At 27.8% G+C, this 19,154-nt stretch overlaps 2 protein-coding genes across 2 annotated transcripts; both read left to right on the forward strand.

Annotated features, from left to right (window-relative positions):
• Nucleotides 1-12,064: 12,064 nt before the first annotated feature.
• LOC106774220 (inorganic pyrophosphatase 2-like) lies at nucleotides 12,065-14,014 on the forward strand. The gene is made up of 4 exons (XM_014661134.2): nucleotides 12,065-12,325; nucleotides 12,535-12,656; nucleotides 12,765-12,966; nucleotides 13,491-14,014. The coding sequence occupies exons 1-4, from the start codon at nucleotides 12,188-12,190 to the stop codon at nucleotides 13,842-13,844; spliced, it is 816 nt and encodes a 271-aa protein (XP_014516620.1). The 5' UTR covers nucleotides 12,065-12,187; the 3' UTR covers nucleotides 13,845-14,014.
• Nucleotides 14,015-15,417: 1,403 nt separating this feature from the next.
• Nucleotides 15,418-17,731, forward strand: LOC106774221 (inorganic pyrophosphatase 2). Its single transcript, XM_014661135.2, has 4 exons — nucleotides 15,418-15,894; nucleotides 16,195-16,316; nucleotides 16,426-16,627; nucleotides 17,243-17,731. Exons 1-4 carry the CDS (start codon nucleotides 15,757-15,759, stop codon nucleotides 17,594-17,596), a joined length of 816 nt encoding a protein of 271 aa, XP_014516621.1. The 5' UTR covers nucleotides 15,418-15,756; the 3' UTR covers nucleotides 17,597-17,731.
• Nucleotides 17,732-19,154: the final 1,423 nt, after the last annotated feature.

A 19,154-nucleotide genomic window follows, 5' to 3' on the forward strand; every position in this document is an offset into this window, starting at 1 on the left:
CTTGCTGGACTTTTTTCCTTCACTGCTCTCCACAATGTAACGTTATCAAAAATCAATTTCATGATTTGCTTGCTCAGCAATTTTCTGTTAATTTATTTTTCAAAATGTATGATATTTTAATACTGATCAATGCTTAACCATTTAATTTGAAATTTGTTATATTAAAGAACCATTAAGTGTGGAATAACTACCTCTTTATAATATTAGATGGTCCAATATCTTTCTTTCTTTCCCCCTTAAATTACGGAATTTCTTTCTGCACCTCTGTTTTCTTCCTTTACCTCCTAAATTTTCAATTATACACTACTTGAAAATTAATAAAAAAAGATACTTTAAGATTTTTCTTTCATATATTAGTTATAGTTTTGGATTCGTAAGCAAATATAAAAGGTAAATTTGAAATATAAATTACATTAATCTATAATATAATTTATATTTTAAATTATATAATTCATAATATAAATTTATATTTTAGATGGTATAATTTGTGATAAAAAGGTTTAAATCGTAATTTATATTTTAAATTTGAAAGTCTACGTGCAATATTTTTAATAAAAGTACTTAAGTTATTTTACTAAGACAATGAGGCAGAAAACATGAAAACATAGGTATGCACAGGAAGAAATCCCCTTAAATTATTCTATCCTAGTATTAGGAGAGTTTCTTCCTGCACCACCTTCATATTCTAAAAATAATTTTCTTTAACAGATTTTAAAATCTGTTCAAATTTTCGAAAAATTCTTTCAACGAAATTTGTTAAAAAAAAATGAAAGATAAAATTTTGTAAATGCAAAAGATGATTTTGAAATTAAAAAAAAAATGTGAGAGTGTATGGAGAAATGTGGAATGGTGGTGTAGAAAGAAAAACTATAGTTTTAGTTGTATTTGAGCCAACTTCATTTTTCTTCCTGCACCCTTACATCATAGAAACTTTCCATTTTCTCTTTGTTGGATCATGTAATTCAAAAGCAAAAAAAAAAAAAAAAGGCTTTTGGATTGTACTTCACAAGTCAAAAAGGGAGTTACTCCCTGTACCTCCCCAATTCCAACTCCCACCCCCCCAATTTTTTTGGATTTTTTTTAAATACAAAATTAATCTTTATGTTTTTTTTATTTTTACCGTTTTACACCTATTTACTAAAGTTAACCTACTCTTTTACAGTCTGCCTCAGTCAAAACACACAGACTCAAATTCCTCTCCTTCGTATTCCCACCCCCACCCCCACCAAAGCTTTTGAAACGNTCCTCCTCCAAACGCTCTCTGCAACTCTCACTCTCCCATTTATACGTTAAAAATATATTTAAAAATAATACATCAAAACATATAAATTCCATTATTAAAATATCTGAAAATTAATATAAAAAGTAAACTAATAAAACAAATCTTAAAAATGGAATGGGGGGATGGAGGTTAGAATTGGGGAGGTACAGGGAGTAACCCCCAGTCAAAAATTATTTTTGGATTAAACTATGTAAAAGTTAAAAATCACTTTTAAATTATATAATTTGAAAGTGGAGAATGATAAAATAAATTATGTTTTGAGATTATATATTATTTGGAAATATTCATTTATGCAAAAAAATTGACATATTGTTTATAAAGTCGAAGAACTTTTAAGCAATCGATTTATATCTAAATTAAATTTTGTCGTCTTAATTATGAGGAGAAATAAAATAAAATAAAATGTGTAATGAATAATATTATAATAAAGAATAATGTTTTCCTTCTTTTTATTATATGTTTATCTGAAAAGATTTTTTTAGTTAGGTTTTAACAAATCACATAAGACGCTATACAGATAAGTGTTATAAATTAATGATTCTTCCTTAATTTGTTAGTATTATTTGAATGATTGATTATTTTTTATGAAATTTAAATATTTGTATTAACTATTTGATTTGTATTATTTCTAGATTACATTTTATATTTATAAATGGAAATTTTTTTATTAATAATAACACTCAGAAAAATTAGTTTTTATTCTCTTTTATTTTTTCTTTTTCTTCTTTCCTCTTTTCTTTATTATCAGTTTTATTTCATAACAAAGACGTTAATATTTTTCTATTTAATTTTGCATCACTTCCAAATTAGAAAGAACATTACAAAATCACTTCCAAATTAACTGAATTGAACCAAATACGCATAGAATGTCTGTCGCTGTGTGGACCGATGTTATTTTGTTATTAAAATTACATTATTTATTTTGGTACGCTACAGAAAAAAAATATATTTATTTGCACGAAGATTTTAAAATAAATGAAAGTAAAATAGAATTTTTTTAATCATTCAAAATATATTTAATTGCTAAAATATATGAAAAATTAAATATAGTTAAATATTTTACTTTTAAAAAAACTAAATAAAATAATACATTTAATTTAGGTAACTATCTTCAGAAATATAATATATTTATTAAAAGAAAAACTGAACCATACAATATCTTTCTTTATATTTATGTGTAAATGTCTTTATCCAAAACAAATTTAATTTCTTCCTTATGTTATACAGTACAAGTATAAAAGAGAACAAAACATAAGATTTGGTTGGAACTACCCAATCAAGTGAGTGAGATATATGGTGGAAGTGGCATTGGCCACAAGATTGGAGGAAGGATTGTGGAACACTCATTTCATGAATTATAACATGAATTTTAATTCAATGTATGAATGAAAACGACTGCTTCACACAACTGTAACCATGGGACTACATAAGATATAGACATGGCTAAAGCAACACTCCCACAACTTCTACATCTAAAATCATCATGGATTCGTTTTTCAAATTTAATCAAAGATAAAATTTAAGTAAATTAACTAGACTTATGATTTTCAATTTATTTTAAATTGATTAGATTTAAATTGGATTCTTTTTGTCAATTATATTAAATTTAGTGAGATTGATGTAATAGATTGATTTATAGGTCTATTAAACATGGGTCAAACTAAATTGATTAGACATGAACTCAAATCGACTCAACTTGTTTTAGGCTAAGATCAATTTGGTTCGAGTTGGGCTCAATCTGACTCGACTAAACTTTTGTCTCGAGTCAACTCAATTTGACTTAAGTTAGGACTGACTTGATTTGACTTAAGCTAAAGTTGATTTAGCTCAACTTGGACTCATACTGACATGATTTAAATTGGAATCAAACCGGCAAGTGTTAACATATAGGTCTAGTTCACTTGTCTTAACTTGGGTTTGAGCAACCTCTCATGCACCAAGTCATCTTAACTTGGTTAGGACTAACTCACTCGATTCAACTTGAATCTGAGTTGACTAGGTTCGATTTTTAGCCTGAGTCAACTTTGGTCAACCTTTCTTAATCCTTTGACCCAAGAAAACTCAAATAAACCTTTTGTCGGGACATCTTAGCCTGAGACTTTTGACTTAGACTAACTTGATCCAACTTAATTCTCAGTTTGTCTTAACTCAACATTTGATCTGGACTAATTTGGCTTAACTTGATCGATTATCTTAACTCGACTTAGACGTACCTTGATTTTGAATTTTCAAAATCTAAAAAATCATCCAACCTAAATTCAATTAAATAGATTAGAATTGAAATAAAAAAATTATAAATTTAAATTTAAAATAAATTTATTCAAATTAAGTTAAAGTAATATAGATTTGAATTGTGATTTTTCATTTAAATTTTTCTTTCATATAAAAAAATCATCATTTTTATTAATGATACTTAAATTTAAAAATAATATTTTACCCTTTTTTATGTTTTTGATTTTCTTAAAATCTATTAAAATAATTTTTTGATATGATTAAGAATTAATTTAAATTTAAATAGAATGTTTTTAAATATAAATTATTTATTACATAATATACTAAAGCTTTTACATATACTCAAACTATCATATAACTAGGTGAGTTTCTTTAATATATTTGATTGATAATTGGGTAAATACTCTCTAATGCTCATTGTATCGTTTGAGGGGTTTACTTTTGCTTCTTGAGATTGATTGTTGTTCTTGAACTATTCTCGATCAAGTGCTCTGATCGAGAAATTTGATCAAGTGCTCTGACCGAGAAATAATAGGTTTTGACCATTGGAAACCATCTTCGAGAGTGAGTGGGTCATGGTGACATTTCTCCTTCTAGGCCCTCTAGCTTGGCCTTTAGTGCATGTAGATTGGCTTTGTGTTGTTGTTTCAATTGTTGAGTTAGGGTTTCGGTTTGGGTTCTTAAAGGTGTCTCTGTTTGTTCCTGTACATTCCTAAGGTCAGTTTGATATTGTCTCCTGAATTGTTCTGATTCAATAATTGCTGAATTTGATTATGAATGGTATTCATGGAGTTTAGATTCATTTTAAGTGTTTGCCCGAAATGTTTTGTTTTGGTTATGGGGATATATGAGTGAGGTCGAAGATAATTTTATTAAGATTCACGGTAGACACCAAATGTTTTCATATAATTCAAGATTTGGATTCTACAAGACATGCAACGAGATCTTGAGAGTACTTTTAAAATATAGATCAATCTTGACAAAGTTTTATGGATGGAAGTGTATGAGAGAAAAAAAGTGAATAGTTTAAGTAAGTAATATTACCTACTCTAGCTCTTTATTGATGTGAATGAAATATGATTGTTAACCTAAATATATGAAAAATGATATAAATAAATATCGCATAAATAATACCATAATGAAGTGTTATAAATGATCTTTATATACGAAATTCTCCAATTTTAAGATGCATTAAAGTTTTTCTTTTAAATTGGTATATATATCTTAATTTTATAAGTTCACACCGTTAACGAATATAACACATTGTTAATATAAGAATAATACTACAAAATTAGATTACAAAGTATAATAAATTTAATAGTAATAATTAAATTAGATAGATTCATACGAATTAGTTAAAAATGTCTTATAAAATAAATAGAAAATACGAAATCATGTGTTAAAAATTAGTATTCAATCGATAAAGGAATTTTTTTTTACAAATAAAAGAAGACATATACATCCCCAAATACACTAATATGAAATACCAAAACCTATAATAACCTCTATTGCTATGAAAACTAGAGTTTTTTTGTTGGGTTTTTTTTATTATCTTGTTCATCATTAAAAATACATTGATGTTAGTATATTAAACTTTTAAAATATATCTTAAAATCTTAAAATTATTGTTTATTAAAAAAGTCACAGACACATGAAACTGAATAAAAAAAATCGAAATTAAAAACGTAGAAACTTGCAATCGTGGAAAATTGTAGAAACTTATCCCTTGTCTTGTCTTGATTTAGAGTTTAAACGAATATACGTCTGCCAAAATGTTCTTTTGTTCCCTCACTCATTCACTCAGTGTCAATCAACGTAAACTTAATTTCATTTATTATTGCATTCTCAATTCCGTGTTCCTACCCAACTAAATACCTGTCACTCACTTATCATTCAAGAAAAAAAAAAAAAAGAAGCTTTTGTTAAGTTTTCTTGGCTTTCCTTTACAACACGTACATTTTTAAAAAAGTGAAAGAAGTGGAAGAAACATGGTTCGTTTTTGTGGCTATCATATTTTTACATTCATCTGACACATAATATAAAGATAAAATACTCACTGTTTTAGATTATATGTGTATCGGGACCCGTCGGACGACATGGACGGCCAGTCCCTAATGAGGTAGAGGACCGAACGGTCAAAACCGAGAGACTGTAAAAAAATTAAAGTAACATAAATTTAATTAGAAGTAATAATGTTTAAGGCTATTAGGCTATGATTGGACCTGATTAGAGTCACTTTAATCTTAGGCCCATAACCAATAGTATATATAAGATAAATGGGTTCATTTATTGCGTATTTAATTCTGCACTCTGATTATCAAAAGAACTTGTTAACTGACTTTGACATCGGAAGACCTTTGACAGGGATCCTCCCGGACGAACTTAGACAAAGAGGACGAACGAGCAAGCAGTGAAATTATGAAAGGATTAGGTGACTCGACCTCACACTGAAACTTTTTCAAAATATATATGTATCAATTTTCTTATATTTTCTTATATGAAATAAAAAATCAACAACCACAAGCTTGAAAAAGTGAACAAGTTGATGCAGATGCTTGTTCTTTCTCGTGAACTACTTTCACGTTAGTTCGTGAGTGCCACGTTGAGTTTCCAGTGCATGTTGTGCGAACTAATCCATACGTATCAAGTTAGAATAATAATGGGAAACATGTTGTTTGGTTTGTGTTATTTACTACGTAAGATAGCATGCACCGTGTTATGTTGTGCTGTCTTATAGATACCACGTGTCTCTAAAGACAACCAAAAATGGGACACTTTGCATTGCAACAATACAAAGAAACAAACAAGGCCTTAAAATTTTTGGGATCTGGATTTGTATGTTTGGCAGATGACGACGGACTTTGTCAGGCTGCGTTTTCTATACGCTAAAGATCATGGTTAGGAAATGTTCTTCATAATTACTATTTTTCAATTGTAATTATATTCTTTATTCTTTAAGATTCAGGCTTAATTAATAATTTATTTGGTTATTACTCCTTTTTGTTTTTTATATTTGTTTTTTTTTTTTATCTAATTGGCTTTTTATTTTTGTAAAAAACTTAATGTAACCTTTTGATTAAATTGGTGTTACTATCTTTAAAAATATTAAAATTTAAGTTTGTTAAATGTAAAAATATAAGCTATTTATTAATTTGAAATCTCTGATTTTAAAACGTAACACATTTTAAATAAAAATATTTAAATTTTGACATTTATCTAATCTGAATTTTGATAAATGACAAATAATAACATTAAAAGTAATTTAACCAAACAAAATTAGATTAATATTTTCTTTTACAAATATAAAGACTCGTATAATTGATAAAGATAAAAACTTGTAAATTAATGGTCTCGATATTTGAATTAAAAGTAACATTAATATTTTATATGAGTATTAATTTCGTGTTTTATTGATTTTGTATTATTTTTATCGTTTCCAAAGAACTTTCAAATTATAAAAAATATAAAAAGTTAACAATTTTATTAACTAAAATAAAGCAGAATATTTGTGTTATGTGTATTTAATGTTTTAGTGATGTTATTTATTATTTTCAATTACGAATGATAGTGTGGTTAAACTTTTTTTTTTCAAAATAAATTAAATTTAAGGATAATGATATTTAGACAACATTTGAACATTGATTATGTGTTAATCTGTGATTGGTCAAAAATTACTCCACAATTATGTTTATGATTATTATTATTGAATGTAGAGTAATTTTTTACTAATCACAGATTGACACGTAATGAATGTTCAAATGTTGTCAAAAAAATGTTATCTAAATATCATTATCCTAAATTTAATAATGGATAATGATACTTATACAACAGTTTTTTGACAATATTTGAATATTATTTACGTATTATTTTGTGATTGATATTTATGATTATTATAATTGATTATGGAATAATTTTGGATCAACCGGTGTCTTTGTTAATGGTGTGGTAGATTTAGAAGGAATATTTAAGATCTTTCCCTTCTGCCGGACAAGAGGGTGTGCCATTATTGAGACACTTGGATGACTGTTCTTATTCGGTGGACAACAACATTGATACTTCCTGTATACTGAAGTATCTAGTTCCATTTACACATGTTCTCATGTTTTGAGAGAATTTGTTTAATAATTTTAGTATTAAATTTAATATTTAAGGTTTCATTTTTCAATACAGATGCTTATGGCAATCTGGTGAAAGCGAAAAATTACATAAAAATCTTTCTATACAGGTTGGAAAATGTGTTTTACACCAATTTTCGAAACAATATAAAAATAATAATTAATATCACAAATAATGAATAACTTTAGTAGGTTGTTTCCTTCATTTAAATAATTGACACAAAAGAAATAGAATTTTCCATTATTATAAAGAAAATTATTTTTATAAATTCAAGAAATTGATTTACTTTGGTTTTGCGTAAATAATTTATTTAGATGTGATTTATTATTTTACTTATAAACTAATACTTCTACTTTTAAGTGTGGTTAAGAAATAGTCAAATACGAAATTTAATTTGTAAACTCAGCCCACCATTTAAATACATCACAAACTATTAATTAATGTATTTGGTTATTTATATCTAAATTCAAAATATTTTAACTATGTGTTTATCAAATTAAAAGTTATAAGACTTTACAAGATGAATATCAATACCAAACACCTATGAATGCAGAAGTTCTTGATATTGAAGGAGATAGAAATGCAACGATTAAATGTTGCTGAGAAGATGACTTATGAAAAAAAAGTTATAAAAACTCTTTCTCACTAATGAAAATATTAGAATTTAGCAATGTTTGGTATTTAATTAACCTTATGTTAGCTTAAAGTTAATAATTATAGTTGACAATGGATAATTAGTACTGGTAACTCACTTTTGGAAAATAAGTTTTTAAAGTCAAACCATTCTGTAATCTCATATACCTCCCATTGATATGATCTTTGCCTTTTCAACGTTTGAAATACCTATTGACATGAACCCTAAATTCATTACAATACCACGCACCACACAAATAATCTACCAATTCAATTCATACAACAACTGACGACTGCAGTCAATAGTTTTAATATTAAGCAATTGGTGACATTTTGGATAGAAGAAGATACATACAGTTTAATATAAATTAAAATCAATACAGCACACGGATGTTTGAATTCAAGTTGAATTAATTATTCAGAAACATAAATTTTAAATACGAAATTATTAAAAAAGTAATTAAGTCTAGATCTAAATTCAACTTTTATTAACTAAATTAAATTTGAAGTAGAGATAAATTTTAATTTCTTATAAAAATTTAAGAAATAGAAACATTTAATTTTAATTTTAAAATAAAAAAACCTATGAAATCAATTTGAAATAGCTTCCCCGACAGTGACGTTCCTGAGGAGGAAATTGACCTGATTGATTGAAGTGGAAAAGCTTGGAACAAAATAAAAAATAAAAAATATCTAATTAAATTTAATAAAAGTGGTGATGCAAAGAAACACTAGCAGAATCGTGTGGAAAAACAACATGCATGTTGGGTCCCTTGTTTTGTCATCACCAGCTAATGGTAATACAACCTTTAATATAGAAATCACGAGATTACAAAAATTCAAGAGACAAAAAAGGTGGCAGAATCACGATTTTCCATTAGCAGGCCAAAACCACTTCGTATATGTTGATGATATAAGAACTGACGAAGCAGATAATAATGATAATAAATAAAAGTTTAATGCATGAAATATTGGATAACACCACAATCTAACACATGTTAATCATACTAATAATAATAATCAAAGGTATCTATCTCCAAAGTTTACGCAAAAAATGTCTGGGACATTAATAAGGAACTCCTATATCTAATTGGATCTGATTAGGTACGTTAAGTTAATCACATATTAATTATCGTTGGAAATTCAATGTGAATTTAAAATGAATTGAAATTCTCATATTACATACAAACGACTGAAATTAATAATATATAAATATACAAATTTATATATTTATTAATTTTTTAAAAATTTAAAATCATAATAATAAAGAATAAATTTGCTAACTTAAAAGCTTCATTAAAAGATAATAGAAATATTTTTCTTGATGGGTTCTGCAAATTATAAGAAGAAGGATTTTTTAAAAGGGTTAAATATGTCTTTTTCTTTCTAATCAATCATGAGATTTTAATTTTTTGAAACTTTGATATATTTTAATTTTTCTTATTTTAAAAGGTTAGTCATTTATAATTAACAGAGTTAATTTTTTTTTAACATGATTAACAATTTGTCATGTAATCTGTTATATATAATAACAAATGGTTGTCACATGTTTAATTTTATTTTTTGAATTAAAATTAACTTTTTATGAGGTAAGGATTGTCTAATGAGAGACTATCACGTTGTAGTTTTCCTCATTCACCATGATTAGGATTTTCATGCTCGCAGAGGACAATGGTTAGGGTTGGTCCAACTGAGCTATCATGAAGTAGTATGTTACAAGTGTTCGTCTTGCCTTTAAGGTTCAACGGTGTGTGGTTTTTGTTGTGATTTAGGGTTTTCGTTTGTTGCTACTTCGTCGAGATTCAAGTGGATGCTCACGTTCTCATGGCTCGTGGTGGAGATTGTTGAACAATTGAGGATACAAGGTTTGTGTGAAGATCTAGTGTGTTGTCGGTGTTAGTGAGTTGTGGTCTTGATTCACCATGGTTGAAGATTTGTGGTGGTTCGGAGAGTAGTCACTCATGTCAATGGATGGTGGTTGATGGTAGTTCGTGATGTTAAGATTCTAATGGAAAGATGATGACGTGACAGTCGCATATTATTATATACAAGAAGTTATGTGATACACTCTTAGTCACATAAAAAAAAATACTAACGTGATTGATAATAAACGACTATATTTAAAATTTTTTAAAAAGAAAAAAATGAAAATTAATCAAAATTTTAAAAAAATAAAAATTAAAATCACATAATAATTTAGAAAAAAAAAATATTTAACATTTTTAAAATAATGAATGATTACAAATATTAAAATAAAAGTGGAAGGGACAATTTTTTTTGGAGGGGACCTCCAAAGTTTGAATTTTGACGTCTCATTTGCAAAGCACAAACGAAAAGACCACTCAGTCCCATTTTTTAATGTCATTAGTTTGGGTAAATATCAATAATATATTTGAATATCAAATAAATGTCATTAATATGTTAAGAGTAACAACATATTTAATGAAACAAAGTATGCAAGAAAGGTATCAGTATAAGTAGTTTTATAACTAAAAGTAAAATAAATGTATAAAATTTAAATTGATTTCCCTTTTAAATGTTTCTTTAAATAAATAATTCATGTTTTTTACAAATTACTTAAAATTACTTAATCAAACAACTGTTAATAATTCAAAAATATTAATACAGAATAATTTTAATCATTTTAATAGAATTATTGTTTTATTTTTTTAAAATTTTATACCCAAACAACGTATTTTTTTAATATATTTTTTTTTGTAAAAGTAATTGATATTTTAAAATTATTTTGCTAAAGAGATTAAATATGTTACTATAATAAATTTAAAATTCGTTTTCGCATATAGTTAGAGTATGTTTTCTTTACCAATAAATATACATAATTTTTTAAATTTAAATTAAATATATAGTTATCACAGTTCATTAAATATAGTTGTAATTAATTTTCACTCAATTACAATAAATTTTTATTTGATTATTTTTTAAGAATTATTATAACTCTCATTAATTCACATATTTTTCTAAATGTTAAAAATTATACTTTTCTTTTAACTTTTTTAACAGTTATTCCAACTCTAATTAACTCATGTCTCTTCTAGAAAAATTAAAGATTGATTTATTTTCCTAAAAAATAATCCTTTCAAATCAAACTTTATTTTTATTTTCATCTAATACTTATTTTCTGAATTGGTTATCTATTTGAATTTAGTTTCATCATCTTTAATCCTGAAGTAACTTTGCAATCTTTCAAATCACGCCATCGATAAAAAATATATATATTTTAATAGAACACAAATAGTTTATTATAAATCTAAAATACAGTTTATGTACTAAAAATATTTACTTAGCATAGCTTAGATTTTGATCATAATTAATCTATATATGTTAAAAGTATTAATCATAATATAATCTATATTGATTCTAAAATCCAATATTTATTAATTGAAAAACAGAAAAAAAAAATGAAATTAACCTTTTCTAAAATATGCCCAGAATATTCTCGTGCAACGTATTGTAATTTGTATGCTATGTGAGAAGTGGATTTCCAGTCAGGTGAGTCTCTTAAAGTGCATCCAATTCCTTCTCGAATATTCCCTTTATTCCCTTCTTTTCCTCTCAGACCCAATCAACCTACACCCTCTGATCCTTTCGCTATCTATATCATTTCATCTAACGGTTCAGATTTAATTTTAACTTTTTCTGTGACGGTAAACAAAAACGGCCACATTTCAGTTTTTAATTTTTAGCCTCCATCTTTGCTACCACGAACTATCCATGTAATATTCCTTCGGAATCAAAGATTCCTTTTTTTTTTTCTTTCACTGATATTCACTATAAATACCCATTTTCTCTTCCGAATGTAAAACCAAGCCAAGAACAACCAATCTTGAAAGCACCTTATACACACCCAAACAGAGCATTAAGTTTTTTTTTTTTGTATTTTTTTCTTCATTCCCAAAACAGATTATGTCTGGAATCGTGATTGTTTTCGACTTCGACAAGACCATTGTCGATGTCGACAGCGACAACTGGGTCATCGACGAATTGGGTTTCACCGATTTGTTCAACCAGCTTCTTCCGACCATGCCTTGGAACACTCTCATGGTAAGCCATTTTGTCGTCACATTTCGTTTTATTAAGTTTCAGACGAAATTTACCTTGTGTTGTTAATTCTTCTGTTAGAATTATAATTTCATTTGTGAATTGTTTATACTCTGTATTGTCATTTTTTTGGTTTATCTTTTAAATTCAACTTTGCAGAATGCATGGTTTAATAAATCACATGAATAACCGAGTGTTTTTGGTTTTTAAAGGACACAATGATGATGGAGCTTCATTCAAATGGTAAAACCATTAAGGACATTGAAGAGGTTCTGCGTAAGATTCCCTTGCACCCAAGAGTAATACCTGCTATTAAGGCAGCTCATGCTTTAGGGTACGTAACTATGCATCTCTTAATACAGAATTCTGTTTATTTAATGCTCTTTTTTTTATGGTAAATGTGATTTGTGGATTAAATTTACAGTGACATTTGTTTTTTCAGGTGTGATTTGAGGATTGTGAGTGATGCAAACACGTTTTTCATTGAGACTATTTTGAAGCATTTGGGAATTAGAGAATATTTCTCAGAAATCAATACTAACCCCGGTTATGTGAATGAAGAAGGAAGGTTAAGGATTCTGCCTTACCATGACTTCAACAAAGCTTCCCATGGCTGCAATTTGTGCCCTCCAAACATGTGCAAGGTAAATAAATACAGAAGCTGTTTTTCTATGATCAAAGATTTGTTCTTCTTAGTCACCTGTTTGATTGGTCAAAATCATGTTGAAAATTTAAACTTTCGTCTTTCCTTAAATGTTTATAGCAGTTGGCAACAACTCACGTTTTTAGATATTGTTTTGTTAATTGTTCTAGCTTATGGGACAGTACTATTTCTATTTTTAATCATAAAGATGGCTGCTAACGTGACTCAACGTGTTCGTGAGTCATGAATTGATCCTATAACAATGGAATGTGTTTCCTGATTTCTTGGCCTTAAAAAATACTTATAATTTTCCTGGTTTTGTCTCTGGTATGAGCCCACAGGATTTGATTGAAATACAAAATAAGGATTAGTTTTGACCTAGGCCCCACCAATAGTTCCAGAGAAATACAAAATTATGAAATGTTGGGTTGAAGCTTCTTATGCTGATTGAGAAGGTTCTTGTAATTTGAAATCATGTTGAATTATGAAAGATTGAAAAATGTAATTTATTGTGAATGATTGCAGGGTTTAGTGATAGAGAGAATTGAAGATTCAATATCAGAAGAGGATAAGAGATTGATCTATCTTGGAGATGGAAGTGGAGACTATTGTCCAAGTTTGAGGTTGAAAGACAAGGACTTTATGATGCCAAGGAAGAACTTTCCGGTGTGGGATTTGATATGCAGAGATCCTTCACTTGTTAAGGCTGAGATTCATGGGTGGAGTGATGGTGAAGAACTTGAACAAGTTTTGCTGCACTTGATCAACAAAATATCAATGGAGCAAAATTCTACCTTCATTTCATCTGATTGCAAGCTTCAGACTCTGTCAGTCTCTGCTTTGGAGGCTTTGCCCAAAGTTCTACCAGTTCGGCCATAAACAGTTCTTAGCTTAGTTTATAAGAAAAATGTATCATAATAACTTTAAGGTTTTTTGTTTTTTCTTTGATTAACCTTCTCCAAAGCTCACTAAAGTTGCTAATGTTGGAACTGGTCTAAGATGTGGACCACTATAATTTCTATCAAATACCAATATCTGTTTTCTACACATTTTTTAGGATTTTTTTTATGCTTTAAATATGAAAAATGATATTTTTACCTATAAATCTTTTATATTAATTTTTGTTATTTTTTTAAAAATATAAAAATTTAATTTTTCATAATCATTTTATTATAATAATGTGTGTGAAATAAATATAAATATAAATATGTGTTAATTTTTATTATTGAAAACATTTGATTAGAATCATGATTATAAATAAATATGGTTTCATTTTTCTTCAACCTCAAGCTGCTTGATTTGTCGTTCCTCTTCAACCTCTGAATCAATCTCAAGCTTCTTCAAAAATGGCGAAGTTAGTATGTAACATGCATCCCACACTTGGAATCGATTATCTCTGTTTTGGAATCGATTACTTCATTTATGATAAAAAGATTTTTTACCATTTTGACTTTTGTTTAAGGTCATAAATAAGTTTTACACTTTTATTACAACAAATCCAGACAAATCTTTAAATAGTGAGATATGATAGAATCTTACAAATCATCTATTTTTCTTTTATTTTTTTCAAAATTCATCAAAACGAACACGAGTAAAATCCAAAATCAATCTTAGCAGATATTCTTCTACACGATGTCCGCCTCAACCAAACACAATGTAAAAAATATCTTTAAGGTAATTTTTATAAAATAAAACTTAGTATATTAGTTTTCTATTTAATGATAAATTAATCAATATTAATATCATCTTCGCATCTTCTCTTCTCCTACTCTTAAATATATTTTAGATTATTATATTTTTACTAGTGTACATGTACTTATATTAATTATGACAGTTCAATTTCAAAATAAATAGATTTTTTCCCTTTTAACTTTACAATTAATGTTTTTGCTTCAAACTTCAGTCAATGATTAATATCATGTCACTTTTTTCCTTCTCTTTGTCTTTTTCTTTTTTAAATTTTATATTTGAGTCTTCATTTTTCCTATTTTCACTATTCTTCTTCAAGAATCAACAGTGATCAAAAGAGAAAGATTGTTTATGCATTTAACTACAATTCATGAATAGTGTTTGTGAAATTGTAAGCTATTTTAGATAATTTTATAAACTATTTTTTTAGATAAAAGTTAAATAAATTAACACAGTTTTTATTTTTTTAATAAAGTAATTACTATTTTTTTTTGTCAAATCCTGTATTAGTCCGAATTAATTGACGAGGGACAAACAATAATTACAATACTAGAAAAACACAAAAGACATTTAATGAACCGTAAATTAAATTTAAAAATAAATTGCCTGAATTTATTACATTACGTTACTGGAATAGATTATACTTAGAATATTCTCATGATTTTTGATGGAGCAGCCTCTTTCATAGTCACATAAAATGCATCCAATTCCCTAATGGAATATTCCTTCATTCCCAGGTTTATTCTCAATCTTCTGATCACCTAATATTCCTCAGAATCAAACGGTTTAGATTGAATTTGAAATGCCACCACTAGAAATTTCTCTAGGCTAAAATGAAGCTTTTTTAGGTTTTGAAATTTCCATGGCCACCTTCTCTTCCAGGAACTATCCCTATACCAAGTAATATTCCTTTGGAATCAAAGATTCTGGTTGGATTTTAGGTTTAGCCTTAACCCACATTTCCCTATAAATACTCTTTTTATTCTCTTTTATTACAACCAAGCCAAAAACCGATCTTGGAAAACCCCCATTAGAGCCTTGTTATTGAGAAGAAAGTTTGTTCTTCTGGGCCATTCAGATTTTCTCCATTTTCAAAACAAAAATGTCTGGAATTGTGGTTGTTTTCGACTTTGACAAGACCATTGTCGATGTTGACAGCGACAACTGGGTCATCGACGAATTGGGTTTCACAGATTTGTTCAACCAACTCCTTCCCACGATGCCTTGGAACACTCTCATGGTAAGCCTTTGTAGTCACATGTTCACTTCTTTTTCATGAACAAAATTTACATGCTTTTGCTAACTATATGAAAGTTTCATTTTCCATTTTTGGTTGAAAAGATTTGCATTAAAGATCAACATACATTGTCCTTTAATGCGTCAATTCAACCCATAATAGTTAAAATATATCTAAGAATTACATCTGATTTTTCTATTCCTCTTTACACTTATTTCCTACCTTTTTTTTGTATATTTTTTAATTTTCCTTAATTCTGTATGAATAACGAAGTTCTTTTGTGTTTTTGTTTTGGATTTATAGGACAAGATGATGATGGAGCTTCACACACACGGTAAAACCATTAAGGATATTGAAGAGGTTCTGCATAAGATTCCATTGAACCCCAGAGTAGTACCAGCTGTTAAAGCAGCTCATTCTTTAGGGTGAGTAACTATGCATGTATTTTCACAAGAACAAATTCTGATTCTGTGTTTTTTCTTTTTTTAATTTGATTTTTGTGGATTAAATCTATGGTGGCATTTGTTTTCCCAGGTGTGATTTGAGGATTGTGAGTGATGCAAACATGTTTTTCATTGAGTCAATTTTGAAGCACTTAGGAATAAGGGAATATTTCTCAGAGATCAATACTAACCCCAGTTATGTGAATGAAGAAGGAAGGTTAAGGATTCTACCTTACCATGATTTCAACAAAGCTTCTCATGGCTGTAGTTTGTGTCCTCCAAACATGTGTAAGGTAAATATAAATGTCATTTTTCATCCACTACCTTATTTTTTCTCTGTTAAAAGATAACTTTCTTTGAAATAATACCTTATTTTTCTTTGCTAAAAGATAGCTTTTCTTGAAATAGTGTGGACCCTTCATTCATTTATCAAAAATCATGGTGAGAATTGAAATTTTACTGAGTTTGAAAAACCTTGTTTAAAAACTCAAAACTACTATTTGTATAAACAGTTGGCAACTATACACATTTCCTGATACTGTATCCAAGTTGATGTTAACTGGCTCTAGTTTCTGGGAAAAATATTATTTTATATTTTTAATCATGTTGACAAGTGCTAACTGTGGAGTGCTGTCTCCTGATTTCTTGGCCTTAAAAAATACCAAAAATTTTCTTAACCAAGCAACCATGCCTTTCTGGTTTTGTCTCTGGTATGAGCCCACAGGATTTGATTGAAATACAAAATAAGGATTAGTTTTGACCTAGGCCCCACCAATAGTTCCAGACAAATACAAAATTATGAAATGTTGGGTTGAAGCTTCTTATGCTGACTGAGAAGGTTCTTGTAATTTGAAATCATGTTGAATTATGAAAGATTGAAAAATGTAATTTTGTGTGAATGATTGCAGGGTTTAGTGATAGAGAGAATTGAAGATTCAATATCAGAAGAGGATAAGAGATTGATCTATCTTGGAGATGGAAGTGGAGACTATTGTCCAAGTTTGAGGTTGAAAGAGAAGGACTTTATGATGCCAAGGAAGAATTTTCCGGTGTGGGATTTGATATGCAGAGATCCGTCACTTGTTAAGGCTGAGATTCATGGGTGGAGTGATGGAGAAGAACTTGAACAAGTTTTGCTGTATTTGATCAACAAAGTATCAATGGAGCAAAATTCTTCCTTCATTTCATCTGATTGTAAGCTTCAGACTCTGTCAGTCTCTGCTCATGAGGCTTTGCCCAAAGTTCTACCAGTTCGACCATAGTTTCATGGTTTTGTAACTTTTGTAATGTATCATAATTCGATTTTGATTATTAACAACCTTAATTAAACCTTGACTCTTTCCAAATGTTGGAAATGGTGGTGGACACCTATCAAATACAAACATTGGTTTGCCCAATTTCCTTGCAGACTGCATATTTTTATGGGCTAGACAATGGTTTTCCATGGAAAATATTTTATTATATTTTAAAACATCAAAATTAATTTCTATGATTATATTTTAAAGGCATAATATGCAGAAAAAAAAACACACACTAGAGAATCCAAGTATAGAATGTAACTAATAATACAACTTAACTAGGTTTATAGGTTTACTAGTTAAACCAAAACATGCTATATGTACACCTGAACTTTTTTAAGGCTATTGCTTTTTGCACGTCCAAAATTACTAACGGCACTCTATAATAATAAGAAAAATCCTAAAAAACCCTTATTTATCTGTACTATTACCGTTGAAACCTCCTCCATCATCGCCGTTACTGGAGAGGAATAAAAAAGAACAATGCATAAAAAATTCATTCTATAAAACTTTTTTTGGAAGGCATTTTATGCATTTAGAAAAGCTTTTCTCAAAACATATTTCATTTAGAGATGTTTCCCAAATTCATTAAAAAAAAAACATTATATACTATCTTGTAATTTTATTTTGAAAATGTTATCATGAAAAACTTATCTCAGAAATTTTATTTTGAAAATTCTATTCTGAAAAACTTATTCCAGAATGTATCTAGTGCATTTTAGAAATTTTATTCTAAAAACTTCATTCCAAATATCTTATTTTGAAAATTTTGGAAAGTTTTGTTACAAAAAGTGTTTGAGACATATAAATCCAAATTCAATCATACAAAGGATGAAAGTAAAAGTCAAAATTTCAAAACTAAAGCACACATAAATATTTTACACTTGATATTATCTTTTTTTGTTTTTTAAAATAATTTTGTTGGAAAAATCTCACTATACACAAATAATTTTACTTTTCAATCCATTGTAGGTAAGCCAAGTACAAATAATAAAAACTATACTTAAAAATAAAATCTGCTTATTCTATCATAAAATAATATTCTATCTAGATTAACATAAAATCATAACTATCTATCCCTATTTCATCTCTATCAAATCAAACCAAAAATAAAATAATAAATACCTGAGTTCCATTGTTAAAAGAGAACATTTACAGTGAAACAACACCTTGAGATTATAGCATGTTTCTTTACCCTAAAATGGATGGCACTAGTTTTATTAGTTAATTAAAGAGACACAATTCATGTAAATTAAATCTAAACATCTAGTTGCATAGAAGGATTATTACAAGTGAAGGTAGTCATTCAAAATTTTAAATTAATTTAAAATAAGATCAATTTGAAATATATAAATAAGTATAAATTATACTTTATAAATTATTGTAGAATTGGATTAGAATTAAGTAGACTCTTAATTAATTAACATGTTAGTAACATTAACATATCTATCTAATGCCACCACAGGAGGGTGTCATGCAGCACTATCTTCTCTAAATTACTTGCTCCAACAAAAGAAAATAT

The sequence above is a fragment of the Vigna radiata genome, chromosome 9, assembly GCF_000741045.1.
Source record: "Vigna radiata var. radiata cultivar VC1973A chromosome 9, Vradiata_ver6, whole genome shotgun sequence".
Taxonomy (NCBI): Eukaryota; Viridiplantae; Streptophyta; class Magnoliopsida; order Fabales; family Fabaceae; genus Vigna; species Vigna radiata.

Bases quoted from the DNA above. Each gene is read 5' to 3' on its own strand.
- LOC106774220 (XM_014661134.2), top strand. From the start codon at position 12,188: ATGTCTGGAATCGTGATTGTTTTCGACTTCGACAAGACCATTGTCGAT. The intron at 12,326-12,534 runs GTAAGCCATTTT...TGGTTTTTAAAG, and splicing joins TGCCTTGGAACACTCTCATG to GACACAATGATGATGGAGCT. The intron at 12,967-13,490 runs GTAAATAAATAC...GAATGATTGCAG, and splicing joins GCCCTCCAAACATGTGCAAG to GGTTTAGTGATAGAGAGAAT.
- LOC106774221 (XM_014661135.2), top strand. From the start codon at position 15,757: ATGTCTGGAATTGTGGTTGTTTTCGACTTTGACAAGACCATTGTCGAT. The intron at 16,317-16,425 runs GTGAGTAACTAT...TTGTTTTCCCAG, and splicing joins AAAGCAGCTCATTCTTTAGG to GTGTGATTTGAGGATTGTGA. The intron at 16,628-17,242 runs GTAAATATAAAT...GAATGATTGCAG, and splicing joins GTCCTCCAAACATGTGTAAG to GGTTTAGTGATAGAGAGAAT.